Source organism: Erithacus rubecula (genome assembly GCF_903797595.1).
Source record: "Erithacus rubecula genome assembly, chromosome: 4".
Lineage (NCBI taxonomy): Eukaryota > Metazoa > Chordata > Aves > Passeriformes > Muscicapidae > Erithacus > Erithacus rubecula.
The window spans coordinates 11805757-11831733 of NC_136686.1; the positions used below are offsets into that span (position 1 = coordinate 11805757).

At 40.9% G+C, this 25977-nt stretch overlaps 1 protein-coding gene across 6 annotated transcripts in view; it reads right to left on the bottom strand.

The window, feature by feature from the left end:
- The window catches only part of PRR5 (proline rich 5), an 88901-nt gene that overhangs the window by 34332 nt on the left and 28592 nt on the right, over positions 1-25977 (bottom strand). For 2 of the 6 annotated variants that reach the window (XM_079304814.1, XM_079304817.1), the window contains 4 exons: positions 15002-15115; positions 7043-7123; positions 1472-1520; positions 781-838 (listed from right to left, as the gene is read on the bottom strand). In XM_079304814.1, coding sequence (XP_079160940.1) covers positions 781-838; positions 1472-1520; positions 7043-7123; positions 15002-15105 — 292 coding nt within the window. In that variant the 5' untranslated portion in view covers positions 15106-15115. The other 4 variants (XM_079304816.1, XM_079304815.1, XM_079304813.1 and 1 more) reach the window with 4 other exon arrangements.

Here is a 25977-nt window from a genome sequence, read left to right on the forward strand (position 1 = left end):
TCCATGATCATCAAATCCAACCATGAATCCAGCACTGCTAAGGCCATCTCTAAGCCATGTCTCCAAGTGCCACACCTACATGGCTTTTAAATATCTCCAGGGTTAGGGATTCCACCACTGCGCAGGGCAGCCTGTTCCAATGCCTGAACAACTCTTTTGGTGAAGAAACTGTTTTCTAACACGCAATCTAAACCTCCCCTGGCACAACCTGGATGCCAAATATAGGACAAGACATCTAAACATCACATAATAGCATAAGACAAAATATTGGTGACTATAAACCAGCACACCAGGTGGAGGTTTATCCTTGATTTTACTTCCAGAGGTGGCACCTCCCGAAGGTGTAGTTAAATGGAGCCTTGCCTTTAAAACAAGAGAGACAGTGCCTGACCTGATTTATGTCAGCATGACTCCGGAATAACTCTTAAAACAAGCTACAGCATTATTTTGGACTCATGATACTTAAACTAATTGAGATCTTTGTGTTTAGTTTTTTGTTTATTACATATTTCAATCTATTTTCACTTTTCCTGAGCAGGATATAGCTGAAGGAGAAGGAAGTGTCCTTGCCGGAGGCAATCCTTCCCTGACTCCCTCAATGCTACTTGAGGAAACCACCTCCCCTTTATGAAGGTTAATGACCCAAGAACAGACTGTGGGAATGGACTGAGACATGCCAATTCATAGTCCCAAGAAGACAGCGGAAAGCATGCCGGTGCCTCCAGAGTGCGTTTGCTAAAACACCTGCAACATACATAGCTATGCTAAAATCCAAGTTACCTTCATAAAACCGGATCTTGTCCCTTAGGATCACCATGCCTTTTGTAAGCAGCTGATTCTGTAAATAGAAGATAGACTACATTTTACTCCATTCTGTATTTCCCTACAGTCATCATATTCCACATTTTGTTCAATCTTAACTTTAGACAGTGAAAATTTTTTATTTTAAAAATTAATCATTAAAGGACTCTTGCTGTGTCCATCTTATTTAAATCACTTTGGACACTTGTGAAATGATGCTATAATCACCTGCTGTTTTTAGGACAAAGAATGCATTTTGTGCAGTACAAAGTACTTCTCAAACTTCAAATGACTGACCTACAAAACATGTACTTAGACAAGCAGGAAAAATATGGCTTCAGCAAATAGCCTTTCCTAGTAACTCTACTGCAATGAACTTCACTGGTTTACTCGATGACTTCAATTTTAAGCTAAAAAACTGGTCTCCAACCTTAAGAAATACAGCAATGACCCAGAAAAAACACAGTGACAGGTTAGGCTTTCACTAACTATATGAATGTATATAAAATCCAAATCTTAATAATCCATTAATTTCAAAAACACAGAGAAGTCAGTGGACATCTCTGAATGGTTACAACTGTCTGCAGGTGATAATTTACAGTGGGCAAAATTTATTTTTCTCAGTAACATAAAACAGAATTGGATTTCAATAAAGGAAACACAGGCCTACCTGCAGATACTCAGTGAAAAATGATCCCAGTTCTGTTTTCAGTAACTGCCTGTATCAAGAAAAGGAAGAAAAGACTCTGTGTAATCAGCAAATCACACTGGCTGTGCACTGCATGAATGAGGGAAAGTCACTAATAGCAAATCACTTTTGAAACAAATTTTGTAGTAAATATACTTTTTGTATATGAGCACAGTGACTGTCATTAATGACTAACTACAAAGAGAACAAACAGGGTCAAGAATACCAGTACTCAAACCAGCATTTTTGCATGTTGAAAAATATTTGCTGTCATTTTAGATGCCTCAATTGCACATCTGAAAGGAAAATAAAATTTGATGAAAAGAGGATGCTTTCCATCCTACATCCACTCAGGAGACTAAAGACAGCTGAAGTTTCATATAGTTTCAATGAAAAGGAGGTAGAAATTTAACAGCTCAGCTCTGCCTTCCATGATTCCTCTACACTAAAATCTACAAAGCAACCTCAGAGAGCAATTGAAACTCCCATGCAAAACAAAATCCCACAAACTCTCAAATTCAGAAACTGAATTCAACTCAGTCCATATAAGCCTGTTTGCATCCGGGTCAAATTCACCACATGGCTAAAAAGCTTTGTTATTTAAATCTCACATGCTGGATGCAAATAATACTTCTCTTCAGTCAGGTCACTATTTAGATGCATAAACAATAGCTTGACCTTTACAGAAATGTAGCCCCAGCTGGGTTTTCTGAACACATCTAAATCTCTTTTGAAAACCTGTCTGCATGAGCATGTCAGGTCCATGAAGTAGTGATGTCAAATGTGACTTAAAATCTAAATACTCTCTTCAATTAGGGTAATTATGTGAATTACACATTCAATAGCATGTCATTTATCCCTCTGTGTTATATCTTTAACTGGCAACTGATTAATCCAATTATTTAACTAGTAAACAAAGAGACATCAAACCAAATCCAGCATATCTCTATATTCTGTGAAAGTCTACTGGACTTGATTCTGATGTTCTTACAACACATGCTTCAGCACAGCCTCTTGAGATCTCCTGAAAGTTCAGGAAAGAGAGGAAAGGAGCACGTTAGTCTTGAGGAGGCTAAAATATGGTATCTTGGTTTATTTATCCTTAAGCACATGTCCACACTGGCCTCACAGCTCTGGAAGGTCTAGGAAGAAATTAAATAAAAAATAAACATAAGGAAGGGCATTTTCAGATGTTCCTAAGCACCAAAGTCCATTTCAGCTAGAAACTTGATTAATTTGGACTACTCATGGACAAAAGTTCTGAAAGCCAGCTGAGGCATTATCCATAGGCATATCCATGTCATGAAGAGCTGTTAGGTCACCAGCCCCCTCAGCATGTACCTGCAATGTGTGGTAGCAACAGCTCTGGTAGCGCCCTGACACTCTGCCCTCAACAGCAGCACTGACAAGCCCTTGGCGGGGGTTAAAAGTGACCTCACTCAAAGGCTGCTCAAGTTCCAGTGCCTTTAGAGAAGTCAAAAAAACCTAGGTTGTGACAGCTAAATTGTAGCGCATTCACTCCAAGTGGAGATTTACTGTCCAGTGAGGTGATCTTTTTCTAGATCACAAGTGATGACACCATTTACTTTGACCATAGTCAGACAGATCATTTTTAGGTTGAACTAACAAGGAAGTTGCAGATTTGAGTTCTCCTATGAGAATGACTATTTATTCTCATGTATCTCTTTGTTTCACTGTGTCAAGTAAATACCGGTATACTTTGTACTGACAGATTTTGCTTAATTTTCTAACCTCTCCTCAAGGTATCAGCTCCAGATGGATTCCTCACAGTCTTGAAGAGGTGATGTGTAACTACCTTCTCTTTTTGTATTTTAGGCTCTACTGATAAATTCTGGTAGTTAGGTCAGAAATAAAAATGCATGTTCTACTTATGCAACAGCCAGCTCTCTGATAAAACAAGATCCCACCACATTTCCATTTTTTCAACTGATATCAAACAACCAGCTTGTAGGTAATTATATGCACTAGACTGCACCACACCAGGCAGCTCTATACCTACATTAACATCTCTGTTTACAGGGCAGAAGAACTGACAGCATAATTCATGCATTTTGCTTTTGAAATTCCTAATACTAAAGATATTTCAAGCTACTTAATTAATTTCTAGTGAAACAGTGAGGTCCTCAGGCCAAATCAGAACACTGGTGTTTGATATTCTTTGTATATATTCATTTAAAAGAGATCCACAACAAAACTGGATCCAAGACATTGCTTGCAATTTCTTTTCCATCCTTCTTAATTTCCTTTAACAAACAACAGATAGGCCATCAGATCCTGGATAATTTCAATTATCTAGACATGTGGACATCATGATGGAATCCAGGTAAAAATCTGACTAAACCTAATGGAGATCCCTGACCAGACAGCAGATCTTATTACAAGTACATCCGCATTTTAAAGCAGATATTTTGAACTCCTAAAGCTTCTCAATCAGTGATATCAGGTCTTCACTGCCTGTTTAATGACTTAATTTATTAAGATGATAATATGAATTCCCTTAAAATGTGCTAAAATAGCTCCTGACTTTTTCTCTTCCCTGATGCTACTTCATTGGTTCATTTTAAAACTAACCCTTGCAACATTACTCAGAACAGAAAGAGTAACACTGCATAATAGATTCCAAATAAAGTTTAATGAAGCAAACAAGTGATTTTATTGAGTTTGAATTCTGGCTGCAAAAGAGGAAATGTCACTAAAATGTGCTTTGCTTGCATCACATCAGTATCCTGAAACTCAGAAAAGAGGCAGCTATAAATATGCATTAGCTTTAATACAGAACATTTAGCTTCCACTGTGTTTCCCTTTGCTTCTTTTTCTTCTTTGTTCTAAAATTACCTATGGTACATTAAATGAAAAAGGAGAAAACAATATTTGATTATTAATATTGCAGATGTGGACCAAAAGAAAATGAAACATATGCATGGAGATTTTTATTACTAGACTTTTGACTCAATCTCCTAATAAATCACCCTGTAAGGGCCCAGAAGAAGGAATACACAGGCCACATACTGGTGATACTCCAGATGCTGGGACTTTACTGTGCTTCGTCAGCTTTAGCAGAAGAATTCAGGAGTCCCAGCAGTGTGAGAGGAACTCAACTCCCACACTGGTTTTATTGCAATAGGGATTTTGAGGGCTGTGTATGTAATTTCATATTTAAGGCCACTTTTTAATGCCACAGGAATGGTGTGAAAAAGCATTAATGTAAACAAGTGGCAGCTCTTACAAGCCAAACTTAAACAAAAAGTAAATGGTACTGTACAGATTTGTACCCACTGATGTTTCCTTAAATAATCAGGGTTCAAAACCTTGAGATGTGTGTTCAAAAGTTTTATGCATTTAATTGTATGTATGTGACATACAGTAGTTGAATATACTGAATCAAAACAATGGTGTGCAAATATTGTTCAAATATTTACACTTCATCTGTGAGTCAACTTAAATATTCAGAGGTTTATTATGAAAAACATTCCAGAATCTCTTCTAATTCAAGTGGTAAAGTAAGATAACTTGTTTTATTGTCCTGTAATTATTCAAAAAAGTAGCTATCTAACATTAGCCATTTACCTGAATGTTTCCACACTTGAATTCTGCCCAGTTGAAATAACAGATTTGCTTCCTTATTTGTACTTGTGGGAAAATGCATCTAAAACAATTGTAAGGCAAGTATACACTTGTCCCACTTCTGAGGTCACGTTTATGTATCAGGTATTTTTGCACTCAATAACATTAATCCAAAGAAAGTTATTTTGAAATAAATAACAAAAGTAGGAAGACAGGTACTCTTTGCATGTGTCAAATCAGTAATTTCATCATCAGCTCAGGTTTGAGGCACCAGGCATTCTCCCTGAAGTGAGCTATCAGCTGAGATACCAACAAAGCAGTATTATCCCTACCCGAACAAAAAGAAGTGGGCCTACCAAGTGTCAGCAAAGGTGTTCATAAAATGGAAAAAAAAAAAAAAAATCAGTGTATTTCTAGTCAGCTTGCCTGTTCAGTCACATGAGATGCTGCAATAAATTCAACTCAGCTATGTTACCAAGCATCCTTGTGGTGCAGGGTTTATAGCCAAGTAAATTAATGCAAAATTTGGGCATATTTCTATCTATTTGTTGGTTCATACTAGATTATATTTGTCTGACACATTAGCAGAAAATTTTTCCTCTCCTGTCCCTCACCAGCAGATGAGCCCATTAAGAGAAATGCATTGGGCCAAGAAATCTTAGTCCAGAAGTACCATTTTTTGTCATTTAGATAAAGCTAAAGAATCCTAACAGCACCTACAATAATAATGATTAACCATTATTCCAGTAACTCAACACGATTGATGGATCATGCTAACTGACAGACATCCTAGAAAAGCTATTTTTTGTATGTAATTTTCTCACTAGCAAAGTAAAAAATAACTGAAGAGTAAATTTATTTTAATTTCAAAAAAAAGCTAACACAGGCCAAATATCATCTGTCTGTACTTTTCTGAAGATATTTTCACAATTAAAGGAACCAGACTGGGCCAACTGGGTATCAGACAGAGGCAGATAATCCCAAAATATCTAGGTATTCTGGGGAATGTACTGGAGAGTCAGACTCCAGTGTCCAGCCAGAGGAGCAATAAGCGGTAGGGAAAAGGGAATAACTAAAGATCATATCTGAAGACAGCTAGAGAATGTAATAAGCTGTCTGTCTTTTGTAACTGCAGATTCCTTTCCACCCTTTATTTTATAAAGCATTGGACAAATTTCTATTAGGAAATCTGCTACCTTGCCCTTGCCAGTGAGAGGGTTTGGTAAGTAATAATAAGTGCTCAAAAAGTAGTAAAATGTAAATGAAAACCCAGGTATCAACTTATATCCTGTAAATTTACTTTTCAACTGTAACTTAACTCAAAGGGTAGGATTTTGACTTTTATTTTCAAGGGAAGAAAGTTCCCATTATACATCTCACTGGCCTACAGTTAGGCTGTTGCAGAGAATACCACCAGAATACAGGAAAAAAAGTTTGAAGCATAAACAGTGTTACTCAGGCCATGATGTCTGACAGGACAGCTTTGTCACTTCACATATGTTCATGCTGTGTGGAAGGAGCAGCAGATCTAAGGGACCACCAGGCAGGACATCCTTCCTTACCATGTCTCACTGAGGAGACCTGGATGCTTTAACTCCTTCATGGATGCAAGAGAAGCAGCCCAGAGTGGCACCTCTGGAAATTACCAGTATCACTGCTGTGCAATATGGTTGAATCACTAGAGGGGTCCAGGTTTACCCTTCCTTAGTTTTAAACCAGCACATCAAGAGAGACTTTGAAATAAAACCCTACTGCTCAGGGCTGAATTCCTCCCGCAGGAGGGATCAGCTCTCACCCACAGCGAGACATTGACACATCTGCAGCGGTGATTACTGAGACAAAATGGACTGTGCTGGTCAAAAGTGCCACTGGGAGAGAACCTTAACGTTCTGCAGATGTGGAGTGCAAAGGCTGGCAAACAGTGCTGAGCATCTGGCTGAGAACACCTTGCACGCCTGAGTCTCTTACCTGACTCCTTCATTGAGGTTGTACAGTTCATGGTCTGGGAGACCCTTACGCTGGAATACCGCTATCACTCCATTGTGGATACTGAAAGAGGACATGATGAGTCATTAGTGCCCAGTAAGATTTTAGAAGGGTATCACCTCCACAACTATCCTAGCATTTCTGTCTAGACACTTCAGGACCTTCTAGTACTCCCAGATGCCTAAAAGGAAATTGCTGCCTAGAAAATAGATAAATCATCTTTGTAAATCAGTTCTTTTTGATTTGTTAGTTCACTGTTTGAACTCAGTGATTTCAATAGCTACAAATCTGAAATCAGTAATTTCCAAAACTTAGGCCAATATTTTCAGGTACTTTAAGTTTGTCAATTATAACTTTTAATACATTCACATATTAAGTATATTTGAATATTTAAAAATATAATTTTTATCTCTGTCACTGCAGAGACAATTAACTGCTTTCACTGCACTGGAGTCTGTGCAAGGCAGTAGCGGTCAGCTTTAGAGCTGTGGAAATCAGGACAAGGATTTGCCCATCCTGGAAGTACAAGGGTGTGGGGTTGCTGTGTCTTGTCAAGAAGAGCTAAAGGTGGTTGGTATCTGTTCAAAAGGTCTCCAGGGGGAGTAAGCTTCATACCCACAATGGAAGAGCTTATAATGGAATCACAGGATGGTCCTAGGTTGGAAAGGACCTAAAGATCATCCTGTTCCACCCCTGCCATGGGCAGGGACACCTTCCATTAGAGCAGACTGTTCCAAGTCCCACTGAACCTGGCTTTGAATGCTTCCACGGATCCAGGGGCAGCCACAGCTTCTCTGGGCACCCAATGCCAGGGCCTCGCCATCCTCATAGGGAGGAATTCCTTCCTAATATCCAATCTAAACCTACTATCTGTCAGTTTGAAGACATTCCACCTTGCTCTGTCAGCACGTCTTTGTAAAAAGTCTCTCTCCTCCTTTCGTGTAGGCTCCCTTCAGGTGCTGGAAGACTTGGTCAGCCCTGGCCTGATCCAAGGCCATATCCAGCTGCACGGGGCTGCTTCCACTGCAAGGGGATGTCACTGCAGGAGCTATGTCAGGCAGCAGCAGAATGCTTTGGCAATGTCAGTGTCCCGTCAAATAAGACACCTCCTTTCAATGCCAGCTGGGAGCAAGGACTGGCTGAAAGGTAAACTCAAAACTGTTCAAAATTCAAAATGCAGGCATACAATAGCAAAAAGATGCACTACCAGAAAAACTCAGCCACCTTCATTTAAGGACAAAGGAAACTAAAAGTGGCAAGTGAAGGATCTGACCCACTGTGGAGAAATACAGATGCAGACAGAAATAAGAACCATTATCCTCATCTCTCTTCTGTCCTTTGAGGATGTTTCCAAGGCCTTACACACAACTTCTTCCACAGCAGTCCCTCTTTCCCCCCTACATCTGCAAGCACAGACATACATTCACAATCTAACCCAGATTATTTTGGCTGCCTCATACAGACACACCCAATTTATGATTATTTGAAAATCAGCAGATAAATGTCTCTGGTATACAGTGAAGTGACTTGGGTATCTTAATATTATGAGTAATACGGGAAGTAAGATTAATGTAGTGAAGAAAAGAAGCAGTCTTTTTGCACTCTTCTGATTCAGAAATGAACTTTGCAATGTTCCCTGCCAAACTTCTGCAGAAAAGAATGACTAAATATCTCCTAAAAGGCAATGTGCTGTCTCTTTTTCTCTCTGGCACCCCTTTCTAAATAAGGGAGAGGTCTTCTTTCTCCAGATTAACAGGTGCATCATTATTCCTCATAAAAATAAAGGAGGGCAAGCTTTTTTATCCAGAATTAAAGGGGACACACTGTGAGCATTGAACTTACTGTCTGTATAGCTGAAGAGGATCTACATAAAACATCGTAGAAGGGAACTTTTAATTTGCTTGGAATCTCCCTTGTAGTGAGGGACAACATCCTTGTCTGCAAAACAAATCTTGGCCTCATTAAGTTGACCACTGGCCTTTCCTTCCCATCACAGAGAGCAGTACTTGTATGGAGCATGTAGGATACAGCCCCTGCCTGCAGGTTACGTGGGAATGGCACTGGAACTGGCCCTCCACACTTGCTTACGAGCAGACACAGAGAAGTCAGAATAACCGGAATGCTGTTGGTGGCCTCAGTTTGAAAAGTTTGCTTAAATTTTCTAAGTTACCTTGAGCTAACGAAAAAACGAACTCAGACCTTGCTTAAATCAATGGGTTTCTATAACAAGCGATTATTTTAAAATATTTGGTCAGAATGGTTCAGCCTTTTGGTGTAAAGAAAATCTGAGCTGCTGCTTACACACTGAAGCCCTGCAAGATGCTTGAGGTGGGTGGATTACTTTACCTGTGCCTACAACCAGCTTTCATTGAGGCTTAAGTCAGAAATGTACATAATTAAACTGACATTGCAGTAGTTAACCTGAACTGAAAATGCCTTGTAAACTCCCTTCTCTACCTCTTTTATAACATGAAAGTTAATAATGGATGCACTCATGCACTAATATTACTGTGAACACCTTCTCTGTAGTTGCTTTGTGTATAAGAGTGTGCACAGGAACATGGTACTGCAAGAAACAAAAACAGAGTCCAACAGAGCCCAAAAGATTCTACAGAGCAGCCTTGCTGGAGGAGGGGAAATCAGGATGTAAAAACTGAAGAGACCAGGTTTTTGGGGGGATTGCCTTTAGAATGACTACAAAATGTTAGATAGCTCCAACAAAGTATTGTACTTATTTATCCCACGGGAGCTACAGACTGCCAAAGAAAACTAGCTAAAACCAAGGCAGCACTCACAGCCACAAAAATCAACTCAGCAGTCTAAGAAACTTCATCTCATTCGAAAGACAACTCATTCCACATTTGACTGAACCTCCAGAGGAGGAGGTGGCTCCAGCTGACCAGAACGTGGGGAATGGCAGCTCCAGCATACACAGCACAGACTTCTCCCACCATTAGCTTCACCATGAAGAGATCTGGAAGGTGTAAACCTGGAGCACAGAGCTGGATGCCTGTTGATGGCACTCCCAACCAGCCCAACAGGGGCAGGGGTCAAGGTGGGCAAGGTGGGGTGGATTATTCTGATTTTTGCATAGCATCAATCTATTATTGGCTACTCACAATTTCTGGCAGAGAAATTTTTCTGGCAAAGCAGCAGGACAACGCTGACATTTCATAAACATCACACTGATAATTTTAGTTCCTTAAAGCAGTCACTGCCTTTGTGTGCAAACAACACAGGTGAAAATATCACTATGACTTTTATGTAGTGTTTGCAAATTCTCCCCTGCTCAGAGCTCCAGGTGAAGTCCAGAAGAAAAAACAATGCTGTGTGAATAATCACACCCTCTGACTATCTACCAGGCAGTTAAAGACAACATTTTCATTTCAAAAGAGACAAAATTAGTTAGGCCAATTTTCCTCCGCACAGTTACATGATCAGCTAATTAACGGTAATTAACCTGATATACTGCAAAACCTTCTGGAAGTCACCCTTTGTCTAGAGTAAAACATCCTTTTGCTGATTTAGCTTAATCGAATTGAGAAGAGCCCATTTTCAGCAGAGCTTCAGTCCAGCTGCAACTCCATCAGTTTTCCACGAGGCCTTGACCCTTCCAAAATAAGCATATGGATGATAGTTCCCTTAATGTTCCTGGAATTTCTACCCAAGGTAAGGCAACCTGGAAAGAGGGATAGGCTGCAATTAAGCATTTGGTCATACAAGTGAAAATAAGCTGGTCTGGAAAGCTCCCTCTTTGAAGAGTTTGGGAGGCATTAGTTCACTCACTTCACCAACTATAATCACTGCTCTTACAGACCAAGAAATTGAGACAGAGAAGTCAGGAGACTACCTGGAGGCGTTACTAAGAGTTAGTATCTCCACGGACTCTAGAACAAAGAAAACTGGTCTCCTGCATTCAAGGAAGTGTAAGTTTTTCTGGAGGGCTCTGGGGAGCAGTAATTCCCTACTGTCATCACCACCTTCTGTTACTGTAGTCACAGCTGGAAAATGCTCCATGGAGAGCAGTGGTGTCTGGGCCTGTGGGAAGTCTCCTTCACCAGCCCTGTTCTCCCTCCTACTCCACAGTGAGATTCTGTCTGCCCCCCATGCACACAGAGCACCAAACATTCCACAGAGGGCTTCAAATAAAGGGTCAGAAAAAAAGGGTGATCCTCAGACATGCAGAAATATACAAAAATATTTCTAAATAAAAACTGAATAACAGAAGAAAGAGGAAAATATGCTGATCTGGAATATTTTCTCCACTGGGAAAGCCTGTGATCTGAAAAAAACATTAATCTTAAAATAGGAGATTAAATATGTTTTTCATGGCTGTAAAAGTTATTTTACAGCAAGCTGTTATGCTTTTTACAACCCTGGAAAAATTAGCCCAGACCACAAAATCCTTTGAAATTTGGTATGTCTTCTTAGATTTAGTGCTAATCTCACTAATGTCACAAGCAACTTACCTGTTTTCTCCAACTTTTCTTTGCTATCTCCTACATCTCCATGTCTTTGTGAATGTTTCATATTTTCTTACATCAAAGAAGATCTAAGAGTTTTTGACTAGAGGCTTTCCCAGAACACAACCCAGACAGTATCAGCTCCTGATTAGGCAGTCTGTGCTAGATCTTTCAGAATGAAAACCCTGCCATGGATTTTATTTGGCCTGAGTGGGCCCCCTGGTGTGTGAGCTCAAGATTAAAACCTCTGAGTTTCTCAGTCCAATTTGTCTAGTCAGCATTCAGCCCCCATTTTTTGCCTGAAGTAGAAATAGAGGTTGGGGGAGAGCGGGGGGGAGGAGAACAAGAACTAAAGACAGAGCTAGTGAAAAAAATTAAGTTATTTTAATCCAATGCAAATTCTGTGAGCTGTAATGAAGTGTATTGTTCCACTGCTGTTGGTTGCTAAAACTGCACTGTGTTTGGCTGCACAGAACTGGGGTTCATGGGAAAGCTCTGAAAAAGCCAAGTTATAAAGTTTCATTTGCCTAATAGCAGACAGCAGCTTGGCACCAATTTCCCTTTGATGTAATAGTGCTGCGAAATTTCACTGCATTTTAGTTCAGAGTGAAGTGAAGTCATTAGGGAGGAAGTGACCTTCTTTGCTACCAGAGTGATGCTACCCCAGTAAGCTGAGTTAGGCTCCTTCAGATTGTCCTCCTCTGGTGTCAAAATACAGAAAGAATTCTCAGGTATGAACAGTCTGAGCTGAGCCTGGTGTGAAGGGGGCAGAGGGGACATCACTGGACCATGGTGGCCATGCACAGAACAAGTGCAGAAGGGCAGCAATGCATCCACCCCCTCCTCCAAAAACACCTGCAGTGACGCAGCTGCTGTCCTGAGAAAGACCCCACTAGCAGCACTTCAGCTTTTCAGTCCCTGGCATGGCTAGCAGCTTGCTCTGCCCCAAATACCTGCCTTTCAGCCACTTTGTGCAGGGCTGAACCTGCTGTGTGCTGCACTTCAACTCTCCCCACTTCAGCTCTCATGAACTCGATTCAAAGCTTCTTTGAAAAGCAGATACACACACGCCACACCCAGGCACAGCTGCTAACATTAGGCAAGAAAACAGCAGACATTTAAATATAGAACAGCCAGGCCTGGTGAAAGAGGAGAGCTCTGCTGGTGCATCTTGACTTCCTTGATCAGCCAGCCCTTACGCTTACACAGAATGAAACAAAACAAGCAATCATTGCATTTGGAAGGAAAAATATTCCTGTAAACCGAAGTGTGCAAAGTGTCTTATGTTGTGCCATTTCAATTTTGCAGAAGAAAAATAAAAGAAATTCCACAGCCCAAGATTTAAAAAACCCAGACCAGATTTCTGGTGAGTCAAACTTTAGATGTCCAGGAACATTACAGTCTCCTCAGGAGAACAGATTCCCTCAATACTAGACCATGCTATACATGTCAAGATGGCCCTGCTATGGTGATAGAAGCGACAGTGGATAATTTCTTAATCCATCAAATTCAATATCATTTAAGACCTGACCTTCCTCAGGATAAAGACCCAGTTGTACAGTAGAATATCTGAGTTTCTTAAAAGCAACAGATGATACACATCTTTCTGAGCCTAAAAGAAGAATTACCCCCACTCATTCTTTCACTCAGGGGGAAGCTCTGCACTGTTAAATAAGAAATAAAGGCCTTTCCTTTGCCCATGCAATGCAACCAGCTCATATCTGCAATACCTGCCATAGCTCTGAGAAGCTGTTAATGCAGGCACACGATGCCCACTTGAACTGCACGCACACAACAACCCCACTAATGCTCTCAGGTACTTGCAGGGAACATGCCACCAAAAAGAACAGCCTGGCAATGTATACACTGGGGAAAGGCAAACCAGAGGTGGAAAGCACAGTTAGGTCTGAGTTCATGCAAAGCAGTGATAAGATGACTCATGGACACCTATTCAAGGAACAGGCAATGGGACAGCTGTGTTAATTGTTTGGATGAAAAATGCAGAGGTCCCACTCATTGACTGCCAAGCACTTCTGGCCAGAGCTGTACCTGTCCTGTCCAAATTAAAAGTAACAAACTCTTGCATCATCTTAACTAGGAAAATCCTCTAGTTTGAATATCAGCAGCCTCAAGTCAGGAATGCTCTGCCTCCCAGCAAGTCAGGTGCCTGATCTGCTCTCCATTTGCATCTGCCTCCACGGCTCCCTTCCTATATGCAAGACCTGGAAATGTTAACCCCTGCCAACAAGAGCTGTCAGCACACCAAAGGATCTGGGGATTCTATTCTGTCACCTTGATTCCCATCCAGAAGTCTCTTACTTCCTGCTGCTCTCCTTAGGGCTACTGGCCAAATTAGGTTCCAACTGGCACAACTCAAGATGGTCCAGTCTATCCTTGAACTACTATCACCATCCATCCACAGCATCAGGTACAACTCAAGGTCATACAAACAGAATGATATTTGAGAAGAAACTCACTCTCTTTTGTTATCAGCACAGTTTCAAAGTTTAGTGAACTGCTGACATTCAACAACTAATTCTCAATTCAGAAGTGAAACCACAAATCAACTGGTGAGAAGGACAGAAGATATGGTATTTTATGTTTTTTATTTTTCTCAGAATTTTACCAATGTGTCTGTAGTTCACTGGTACTTTTCTTCCATGGTACAGTTTACAGTATAGTTGTACCACCATACAATTAGAAAATACTGAAGATGACACTTTCCAAGCTGTGATCCAGGAAGTAACATTTCATTTTCAAAAATTACCTAAGATTTAATTCCTAACAGTTTAGAGACTTAGTTTCATCTTTTTAAGACTGTCACCAAAATGGACATTAAGATGTTTTCTGAATAGTTGAGCTAATTGATACATTCACAACATAATGTTTGCATAGGTTCCCTTGGTAAAACAGCCATAGAATTGAAATGTATAAACACAATAAAGAAAACAATCAGGACTTATTTTCCCTGTCCAAAGTGCAGGTACTTGCATGTGTACATACACTCATGCACACATCTATTTGTACTAACATGAGTAAACTTAGTAGACTTTATCATAACTACGTCAACTACCAGCAACAGGATAGATATGCAGATAATAGTAAGTATTTAATAGTTGTGCACATATAATTTAAAAAAAAATAACTTAAGCCAAATAAACTTTGAATGAGAATATCTAGATAGACACAAAGATATATTTGTAGCTGGACCCTATGAAACAAATAGTTTGTCACAAAGGCTGAAGGGAAGGCAGGGACATCTCTTTGTTATCAGCCTTCAGAGAAAGACAAAGAGAAAGGGGAAAACAGGCACTCCTGTGTTTATCTGAGTGGGAGCCCCAGTGTGTGTACCAAGACAGACTGTGAGCCTGCTGAGGCAGGAGCCAGGCAGCCCAGCCTGCAGACCAAGAAGCAACCGTCAATCCCACTGCAGGAGCACGGGGGCACTACCAGGACCCAGCACGCTGTGTGACCTTACCTGTTCCAGGTAGCGTTGGAGCAGGCCCGGCGCTGCTGGGTCCCCCGCTCATCCAAGGCTGCCTGCTCTCTCTTGCCCAGATCACTGAGGCTGGGCGAACTCATGAACTTCAACCTGCGAAGAGTCCTCATGGTCAAATGTGTGTTTGCGTGTGGCAGCTACAGATACACCATCCTGTTTACACACATACACACGCAGCCAGAGCAGCGGCAGCAGCAGCAGTGCGAGCAGTTCCCTCTGTTTGCTGTTCAAAAAAGAAACTTAAAACAAAAAGAGAGAACCAGTCTCTACGGAGCACACCTCTGCCAGCAAGAAAAAAAACCTTTAATCAGATCAACTCTGACGTCATCAACTGTGGTTAATAATTTCTCCAGTCCTTTCAAAAAATAAGTTGAACTTCTGGTTGCTGCTACAGCGCATTGAAGGGGCCCCTTGTAAACACAGCTGCCCCAAGTGTGAAGGCTTCCCCACCCCGTGGCCCCAGGCACCACGTCCCAGGGATCTCACTCAGCACAACGGTGCTCCACCTGTCATGGGAACCACTTGGCTCCTCCAGCAGCCTGGAGGGGTCTTGCAGCATTTCCCAACCTTTCCCTCCTCTTCCTGCACTCATAAATAGAAACGAAACTGGAAAGCAACATGCAGGGGGAAAAAAACAAACAAAACAACCAAACCCAAGTAACCAATACTGACTCACTGAGGCTTTACTGGGAAGTTTCATAATCTCCTATGCCCTGCCACCTTACGACACTGAACACTCTCCTTCATACATCCACACCCTCAGTGGCTGGCCTGGCTCAAAGCCTCATAGAAAGGATTAGCAAGCAATATGACTGCAGAATGAAAAGTGATGGTCTGGGGTTCAGCATCTTGAGGAATTTTTGGTGGTGCACAGAAAAGCCAGATGCTTTGCCTTTCTCTACCTTTTATTCATTTTGTTTTATTTTTAAATTGCAGTAACAGCTGCACAGCTTGGGGCATACTAAGTTTCTACAAAAGCCCCAGGTGTCTTATCTTCAAAGGAAAAATCTTTCTCTGACTGCAGCCATGAAGCTGAAGGATATGCTGCTACAAGACTCCACTCCATCCTTAGTTCGCTGTCACAGAACTTGCTCACAGTTCTGTTTTAAATCCAGGACTGCCTGGCTAATCTTATGGGATAGTTTGCAACAGACTGAGCCAGAATGTAAGAACTGCTCTTCTGTTGCTACAGCACTGATCTGCAAATAGTCTGGTAAAAGCCACAAAGGCTCCTCACAGAGTAACATTGCACTCATTGCAAAGGCTGCAATAGAAGAACTTATCCTTTCTTTTTTCTTTTTTTCCTTCCTGTTTTCTACTTTCTCTTTTCATCTCTGATAGACTGTTGTCTAGATTCAGGCTATAACCAGATTTGTAGGTGTCCAAATAATATGACAAAGCTCACATTACAGGAAAACTCAACTTGTCACAGAGAGCTCTGCCCTATGTGTATCATATGCTGACATGTTTCAGTAAAAAAATAATTCGTCTCACTATTCAACTGAGGTCAGACAAGATTATTCCATATAAATATTTACTTCCAAAATTTGTATTTGGTTGTTTGCTCCATGGAAACCAATTGCAGAACTACCTAGAGAAATAAATCTACTTTTACCTTGTGCCAGTTTTAGCCATAGTGGTTTTACCCAGTTGTTTGAATCAGTATTGCATTGATTGCTCTTCCCACACCAAAATTCTCAAGTATACAAATGAACATCACAATAGATGGCATATAACATTTCCCTTTGGAAGGGACTTGCAGCCCCAAATTTAACCTATGGACAGAGACATTATATCTCCAGTCTCTTCCAGATGTTTAAATCCTTCAAACAAACAACAATCCATTATGTATATGGCAGCAAAAGGAAAACAGATACAACTACATATATGTATGTGCATATATATATATATATATACATATATATATATATATATATATATCTCCATGTTTTAAGGGATCAAATGTCTTCTACAGCATACAAATGAAGGAGCAAACACAGCTCCAGCAGAACACTGGTTTATCCAAATAGGATGAAGAGCACTCCATTTCTGTGGACAATATAGCTGGGGAGAGCAGCAGAACAAAACTCGGCCTAAGCTTTCACTAAGGGCTCAGACAAAATGTTAGTCTGCCTTGTTCAGTGAAACAATTAGTTAGATAAGTGGCAGTATCATTCCCTCTAATTTCATTTTCCACCTAGCTCAGTTGCTTTTTTGCTTCTCACATTCTGTGAATTTGATAGGTTTTGCAAAATGTTATTATACTGGATTAAATCCTTGGATTTTTTTAACTCTTTGATTCCATCTGTATGGTGAAATACTACACCTGTAGAAGTAATTCTATTTATATGCCACCCCAACTATCCCAGTAACCCGTACCAGACTCAGAGTCAACACATGCACCAAAAACACAGGTGAGCCACCATTCCAATCTCCTGAAAAATTTGTAACAGGAGACAGGCTTTCTCTACACTCATTTCTCCTTTCTATGATTACACCTAACCAAATGCTGAGTTATGATAAAAGAAATAATTTTCCACAAGAGCTACGTCTACTCCTAATTGTAGAGTAATGATACTTCATATTTATGCCATGCTGCGAGTCCACGGACATGCTTGACTTTATGTCATTCATTAACTTGACCTAAGCAGCTCTTGGGTTTGCAGGGAGAAGATAAAATCTGCACTTCAGCCTTACAAGTGAAGAAGAGAGAGGTGGGGTGACTTGCCCAGGCCACCCCATAGGCAAGTGGCAGAGACAACAGGAGATCTGGACCTCTGTTTCCCATTCCAGCAGAGGAACAAGTGGATGCTGCAGGGAATAGGTAGCTGGAGACTTCTGGGGCCCGGGTGGCCACAGGGCAATGCAGGAGACAGACCTTAGAAGGGCTTGTGCTGTGGCTATGCTAATGTAGCCTCTGGTGAAGAGATGTCCATGGAAGCGGCTTCCAGAGCAGCTCAGGAACACAGACTGCTCACCACTGGGCATAGAGAGGAATGAGAGCATTGTCAGACTTACTGGGAGAGAGGGGAGGACTGGGGGTTGGGAGGAGACCTTCCAAAGGCTCAGTAAGAAGCAATACAAGCTTCTTATACAGAACAACTGTAGTCAGCACAATCCCAGAGCTGAGACTGTAAAGTACTGGTAGGTTAATTCATTTAAACCCAGCATGCCACATACGGTACTAATACCACTACTTAGCTCACACAAAACCTGCAGCTCAGAGGTTAAGTAGTTTAATCAGAGCCACACAACCACCTCAGTGAGGAAGGCACTGTGAGGCTTAGCTCCTTCTCTTCCCCTCCAACATTTCTCCTTGTAAAAACAGGCCTGTCTCTACTAGAAAGAATTCTTTGATCTGTGGGGCCCACATCCTGTGAGTGACTGCACAGCAAGTCCCAGAGCCGCCAGAGTCACAGGGGAATTTCTGCTTACCTAGACTTAACTTGTATCTTGAGGCGTAAAACAATATATAGGTAGATAAACACAGGCTGGAAGTTGAAGAGGATTTATGCTCTCAATAGAAAACCATGCTAACATACAGATCCAGGACCTCGTAGCAAACACTGCTTTTAAAATCACAAGGTTACTCCACAATTACCTCCTGATAGGAGGTCTCCAGTTAGGTCTGCAACATTCTTGCTGGGACCTGTGGTTTAAAGACTGCATTGCTGTGCCTAGAAAAATATTAGAAAAAAAATCCAGGCAGTCCTCCCCATGCATACACTTGGTTTCAAAAACAATGAAATTTGCTGGGGAAAAAAAAAAAAAAAAAAGAAAAAAGAAAAAAAGGAAAAAGAAAGAACCATACATTTATTCCCCTAATGTTATGTTAATTTTCACAGTTTAATTGTCCTGTCTACTTACAAGTTTCTTTTTGACCATGATGAGAGGGGAAAAGAAGCAAAGAGAAATGTTCACAATGGGAAACATTAAGAAATTCACAATATATGAAATTCATAATAAAGCTGTGACTGCTGTAGGTCAACATGTTTTAGACTACACCACTCTGCCACTGCAATGACAGGTGAGCACTGCAGTGGTATCTGTACCAGTGAGAGAATATAAACAGTATGAGAATTTGCCATCTCAGCTTTATTCACCATTCAGAGCTTTGCCATAAAACAAAACAATTGAATAAAAAAAATCTGGAAAAGAAAAAAAGCAGCCCACTACTTCACTTTATCTCCCTATCTCTTTTGGAGAAGAAAGCAGAACTTCCTATAGTGACGTTGAGTGGTGTACACTTTGCAATCAAAGAAGAGAATGGTAAAATGTCTCTGTGGAAGAAAGGAGTTAAAAATCTGTCTAGAAAATGCATTTTACTTTTTCATAAACTACACCAGAAAACTTAGGGCATGCCTTGACACATGCCAAAGCTCAGAATTAGTTTTCTCACAGAGCAGCACAGCCTTCTTAAAGGCACAGCACATCCTGCCATGCCAGCAGACAAGGGGCAAGACAGAGAGGAAGGAGATGCAACCATCAGGAAAAAATAAAAAGAGCCAGGAGGAAATGAAGTTGTAAACCTTATGACTCATCAATTCCTTTGCTACAGTATCTACAGAAAGTTCCTTTATCATCAGAAAACAAAGAATAAAGAGTGTAAAGAAAGCATGAAACCAAACAGGGTCTACTTACACCCTTTTTTACTCCTCCATCCCACTGATCTATGCAGCCTCTGAAAATAAAGGCATTCTTAAGGATGCCTTTTGGTTTATTGAGGTGTCCTAGCTAAACCCTTCGTTTTGCTAGTCCTTTATCTTATTTCTGCCCTCACCACAGCCAAGCACTGATTTGCAACAGAGGACTTGACCTTACTTACATATCTTCCCAACCTTTGGAACACCTCCTTTACTTCTGCATCCCATGATCAATCATGCCTGCATGACAACAGCTGCCTCCCTTTGAACAGAGTTGGGCTTTCTGCCCCTTCACTTCCATGGGGGACCACACGGCATTTATCTCTTAGTTTGCGACAAAGAAATGCCCTAGTGACAGTATCTTCTTCCTAAGTACTCACAAGGTAACAACCAAGAAGAGCCCTTTGACCAGGGCTAGAAAGAGGTGTTCTACCCTTGTCACCACTTTTGCAGTTAACAGTCTATCCTGCAAAGCTTCAGACCCGACCTTCAGGCAACCCACAGCTGCTGCAGTTGCACTGCCTGCCCCAGAGATACACTGGCTTCCACCAAACATGGTCCTCCATGGCATGGCAACCTTCAGACAACAAGGGCACATTTCCTGAACCTTCCCTTCCAGACGTTTTTCAGTGTGAGGCAGAGCAGCATGAGTGTGCCTAAGAGATTTTCTCAGCAGAAAGGCCTGCATCTGAGCAAAGAACCATCCAGACTGCAGCAACCATCCAACTGTAGCTTCTTTTCACAGTCTGCTGCTGGATGATATTTATTACTTGTACACTGAGCTTCTCAGCCTCCCCACCTTGCTCCCTTCCTGCTTCTCCTTCATCCTTTGCTTTTGTACTCTTTGGTTTTTGTCTTTCTTGGCTAGTTAATTCTTCCTCGGGCAGTTTTTAAATACAAAGGGAAAGGAAAATAGTCGGTACTAACAGAATATCTGCAAGTCACTCTTCAGCTGGCTCTCAGGGAATCAAGGTTTCAGTTTGCCTGTTTGGATTCTGAGCTCTTCTTTACCCTTTTTACTTCGGGGGTTCAGTCTATTTTTCAGCCAGCAAAACAGGGCGCTGAACTCAGATACAGACCCCAGGCCCCAGCATAATCTAACAGAGGTTGTGAATTAAGCAATACCTGCTGAAATCATCCATGAAATCCCACCTCCTTTGTCAGCAGTTTTTGGTTTTACACAGCATAGCAATACAAGCAGTTCTTAAAATAGAGTAGACAGCTAAATCCTTTTTGTCTTGCTCTTCAGGATAAAGACACTAGGAGAAAACTAGGACAGGAATATGCCTTTTACACTCCCATCCAAAACATCAAGCTTTCCATGATAAATCTACTCTCCTGGCTTGTAGCATTGCTCCTAGTTATCTCTGTCAAGGTTCTGGGAATTAAAAACAGAATAGTGGTCTAAAAAATGCAATGGTTCTGCTGGAGAAAGTGAGAAATGCTCTGGATTATATGACCTGCGGCCTTACCACCTTCCACTCTCCCAGGAAAGGATATGAGGTTCTGAGTGCCAAATGTACCTGTTTCAGATACTACTGTTGTCCACTCAGTGAATTAACAACACATTCTAACCAGTGTATACTCCAAGACAATCTCACAGCTTTGCTTTTAAATGGAAGTCAAATCTTACATTTTGATTTAGAAAGTAAGGTCTCAAGAATTCTGATCAATAACTTAATCAAACACTTAAAATACTTTGTGCTCTTATTACAAGACCATGAAATGGGAAAATTAATATTACAAAGTAATTGAGCTAATTGAGTAATACACGATTTTTTGCCTTCCTGAGCTTTTTGTCAATTCCTTCCTAAATTGCCATCTTCTATAATTTTAATTGGCTCCCAGAACACCATGACCTTGATGCAGCAGCTACAGTATCTCAGTGATGTCTTCTACAGTTATATATGGCACTGTGCCTTCCAAATCTGTGAACTCTGAGAGAGAAGTGTGTGCTGCACAGTGCTATTTGTCTTATATCCAAACATTTCTGATTCAAGGTCTTCCAAGAAGGCTCTGATTGCCTTGGAAAGTCACCAAGTTAAAGAATCAACCCACTTTAGCAACTCACTGAGTTTCTAAGGAACTGCACTGGTGGGCAGCTGTTAGTTACATGTAATATCCTGTCTTTCTCTCGAAGCCATGATTTCGCTTGTATAATGCTCTCTCTGAGCATGGCTAGAAACATGTGCCTAAGTCAGGGAGGTTGCTTCAGATTGGAGCAATGCAAGAGCCAGCTCTGCAAACCTGGGGGATCTTTGGTGGTATCACACTACTGTTACTTGCATGGTGCTATAGCTCTCTGAAATAAATCCTGTAGTCCTGTGAGAATCAACAAAAGCCTGGTATTCAATACAAATGGGTTCTTCTAGAAAATTAATAATTCTTCCTTTGCCTCACAAGGATATCTTTCTGAGTGGAAAAACTGCCAGAGATTTAAAAAACAATCCAAAATTGCAACATCTATCTGTGCACTTGGACTCTGCAGCACTCAGCCTAACGGAACTTTCATAGGAACTTAAAAAGGAGGACTTTTTGCCACCCTTCCACATACATCCTTCACACTTTCTCATGGTGAGACAGCCCCCGCAGACTGAGATATTGGGCAGTAGAAACAGCGAGTATAAAAAGCCTTAATTGCACAAATTATTTTATACTTGTACCCTTAAATCTTCATTTCACCAGTTCAGCAGGTCCAGTACTATGGCCACTCAAGCACGTATCATATTCTCAGTGTCTTCTCAGGATGCTCTGGGAAATAATTTATCTCAAAGGGCAGAGTGATGGAATTTTTTAGACTCCACAGCAAGGTTTGGAAGAATGCTTCACTGTCACTGCAGCTCATCAGCCAGGCTCAGTCTTCAGACATAACATAATATCAACATTTGAGTTATCACCTAGGAGGAATGCCTTATTATCAAGGAGGTAAAGCACATTCCATTACATTTCCTTACAGGAAACATTTTTTTCCCCACAAGGTAGCAACAACTAGATACCTAACAGAGGTACTCCTTCTTCTCTAAAGTCAGCTGTCTTAGGCTGCAATACAGGATGTGACCAAAAGTATGTATTCTATCACCATCTGTTGAAACCAGGTGGGGTGTGATCTTTATCTCCATGGGATATATTATCTGCTAATGGGCCACTGAGTCCCACTCTATGACTGATAAAACTACATCATCCCATTGTGAGATGCTCCAGCCAGGGGAAGGAGCCAGCCTTTCCTAACTAGATAAAAACTGAGACTTGGAACACCAAAGCAGCCTTTTTTCTACTGGATTCCAGAGGAAAACTGGACCTTTCCACATCATCACTGAACCATCAGAGGGAAACTGCACTCCTTTACAGGACCACTGCTTCAAGAGAACCACATCTGTCACTCCAGGAGAACTGCAGCTACCATCACCCTGACTTGACAGCGTTTCAGGTTGTATTCTGAGTCTGTCCATGTTTTGGGTTTGTTCTTTGTAATACAGTATTTCTATTTTAATTTTCCTAGTAAAGAACTGTTATTTCTATTTCCCACATCTTTGTCTGAGAGTCCCTTAATTTCAAAATTATAATAATTTGGAGGGAGGGGGTTTACATTCGCAACTTCAAAGAGAAGCTTCTGCCTTTTTTAGCAGACACCTGTCTTTCAGACCAAGACATCAGCTTAAACACCAGCCTCCGCAAGCTACTGGGAGATGCAGCGGAAGAACAGAGGCATCATTCAGACAATCTGTGTGTCTTCATCTATGTTATGGCATGTCCCTTGTCTCTCTCTCCTGATGAGTCCTGCTATTATGTTCACCAGGTTCCACTTAATCATTTCAAATGATCTGTTCTCCAAACCTGAGCTATAGTAACTTTACACTGCAAAACTGTTTAAGCTCTCTAAAGACTTTTTGGTTTTGTATTTTTTTGGGGTGCCCCTCAGAAAACTGCTGGAACCAGAAGCATTTTAGGCTTCATGGCACTGGGAGCTCTGAGCCATCTAAGGTCTTCCAGGCTGGCTACTCAAGGGTTAGCAGTTTTAAAGACCACTCAGACTGAGCTTCCACACTCTGAAACAGAAAAAGCTGAAGGACACTTTGACCAAGGCTCCCATATGTTCAGCTGGGGTAAAAAAAGCAATGTTTCCAGCACAACTACTTCATACAGACAGCTACAGGCCAGCTAGTCCCAGACTTGCAGCTGGCACTTGTGTGAACTGCTTTCGGTGGAACTTGCTCCATTTTGAGAATATCATTGTAAAGGAAATAAACTGAAAACCTTTAATGAGTGGCAAAGCCTGGAATGTGGTAAGCTCCACATTCAAACCTCTGTCTCAAGACCTTTTGAGATACTTTGGTCTCTATAAAGAGGTTTACACCAAACTTCACCAACTTGACATCTTCACACTGAGGGGAGGATCACGGGAGGATGGACAAAGCTTGGTCCTGTGGAAAAACTGCAGCCTTTGCTCACCTTGACTCTTAAAATCTAGCAAAACCATTTGTATCAACCTACTTTTTCTAAAATTTCATTTCAGGCCCATCTGTGCAAGGCTGAAACACAATGAAACCTGAGGTGATCAGGCCCCCTGGAAGGGCGGTTGGGCTGGGGCTGTGTCACCTCAGGTGAGTGAGGAGGGAGCCCTGAAAACAGCCATGTAAAACACAAAAAACCCCAATAAAGCATGTGCCTGTCTGTGAACACATGCTTCCTAGGATATTACTTCTAACTACATTTTAACTCTTTGATGAGCTCCTCATAGGGCAAAATAGCTTAACTCCTACAAAGGTTTATAAATCAATGGCTATTTGTCACATATGGGTTTTTTAATAAAAGATGCTCCTCTTTGGGTTTTCCAGCAGGCACAGAAGGGGCAGTGATGGCAGTGCAAACACAACAGGAATCCCTGCTACTCTCCTCCCCTAGGCAGCTTGAGAGAGCAGCTCAGTGCCATCCCCTCTTTAGAGGGGACAAAAATCTGCACCCCTCCTTGGTGTGAGATGCTTCCCACAGGACACTGTGCCCTTGGCAAACAAGCAGAACCTCCTTGCCTTGCACTTTTGCTCTACCCTCCACATATGGAGGGTTTCTCCACCCGCACTCCTCATACATACCTGAACAGCATTTGCACCACTGTGAGTCTTTCAGTTTTGCTGCATCTTTAAAGCTTTAGCCCCTGCTGTGATATTCTGGTGCTTTCAAATTGTAGGGGGTATCAGTCAAAAAATAGAAAAGGGGGAAGTAATATTTCTTTTTCATCCCCCTCAGTCTCAGAATGGTCAGAACTGGAATTAATTTTATCTTGTGTAATATTTCGGATTGGTTCCTATTTTTTTCCAAGTGAGTTCACGCATTTCTTGCCACAGAAATAAAAGGTCATTCAACCAGTCAATTCTCCCTCTTTTTAAAGCGGTGAATCCCTTCTAAGGAGTGAATCGCCACCATATGGAAAGAAAGAAAATAAAACACAAAAATGTTTTCTATGGGACTGTAATCATAACTGCATGTAATTACAAAATGGACAAGGGGACTTTGGATGCCATTTGTTTGCATCAATCTTTAGGTCATCTGTTTAATTTGATTGATGAACACGGGGGGAAGAAATTAAACCAAAACTTTTATCTTCTTGCTAAAAATAAATAAAACAAATCTTGCTTTCTGCAGTATTTGTCTATGCAGCACAAACATTTGAGCAGACCGGAGGAGTTAGGGAGGAGAACAGGGAAAGGACTCAAATCACTTTTTCATAAAATAAGGCTAAAATGATCCTGGCCCTCACCTAATCCTCCACATGTTCAAAAGGAGATATGTGCATGAATATATGTGCATGTCATTATGTTGGTTTTATTAGTCATCTCTTACAGAGATTAGTTCCAAGATAAAGTTTTTGGATCCATGTCTGAACTCCAGATCTGAAGAAAAAGAGTATTCAGAATTGAATTTTTGGTTACAACTGGCATAAATGTAATTTGAATCCAGGCTTTTAATTAATTGACTGAATTTGGGTATCCTTGATTTGTTTTGTACAAAACTTTAGTGTGTCAGTTGAAATGTAAACACAACTTATTCTGCTGGAATAAAATAGAAAGTTTCAGTGTTTTTTTACTACAGTGTATTTTTTCCTATCTAATCCAACAAAAAAAAATCTTATTGGTTCAAATATTTTCAACCATTCTTTTTTAAAAGGCAAAAAGATTTCTAACTTATTGCTGGTACTCGGTAGTGTTCAAAAAAATCCCAAGACAACAAACCAATAAACAGTATAGAAGCCTTAAAGGCTGAATTATTAACACTGTATAACTGTCCTTCCCTATGAAAGGGACTAAACTTTTGTAG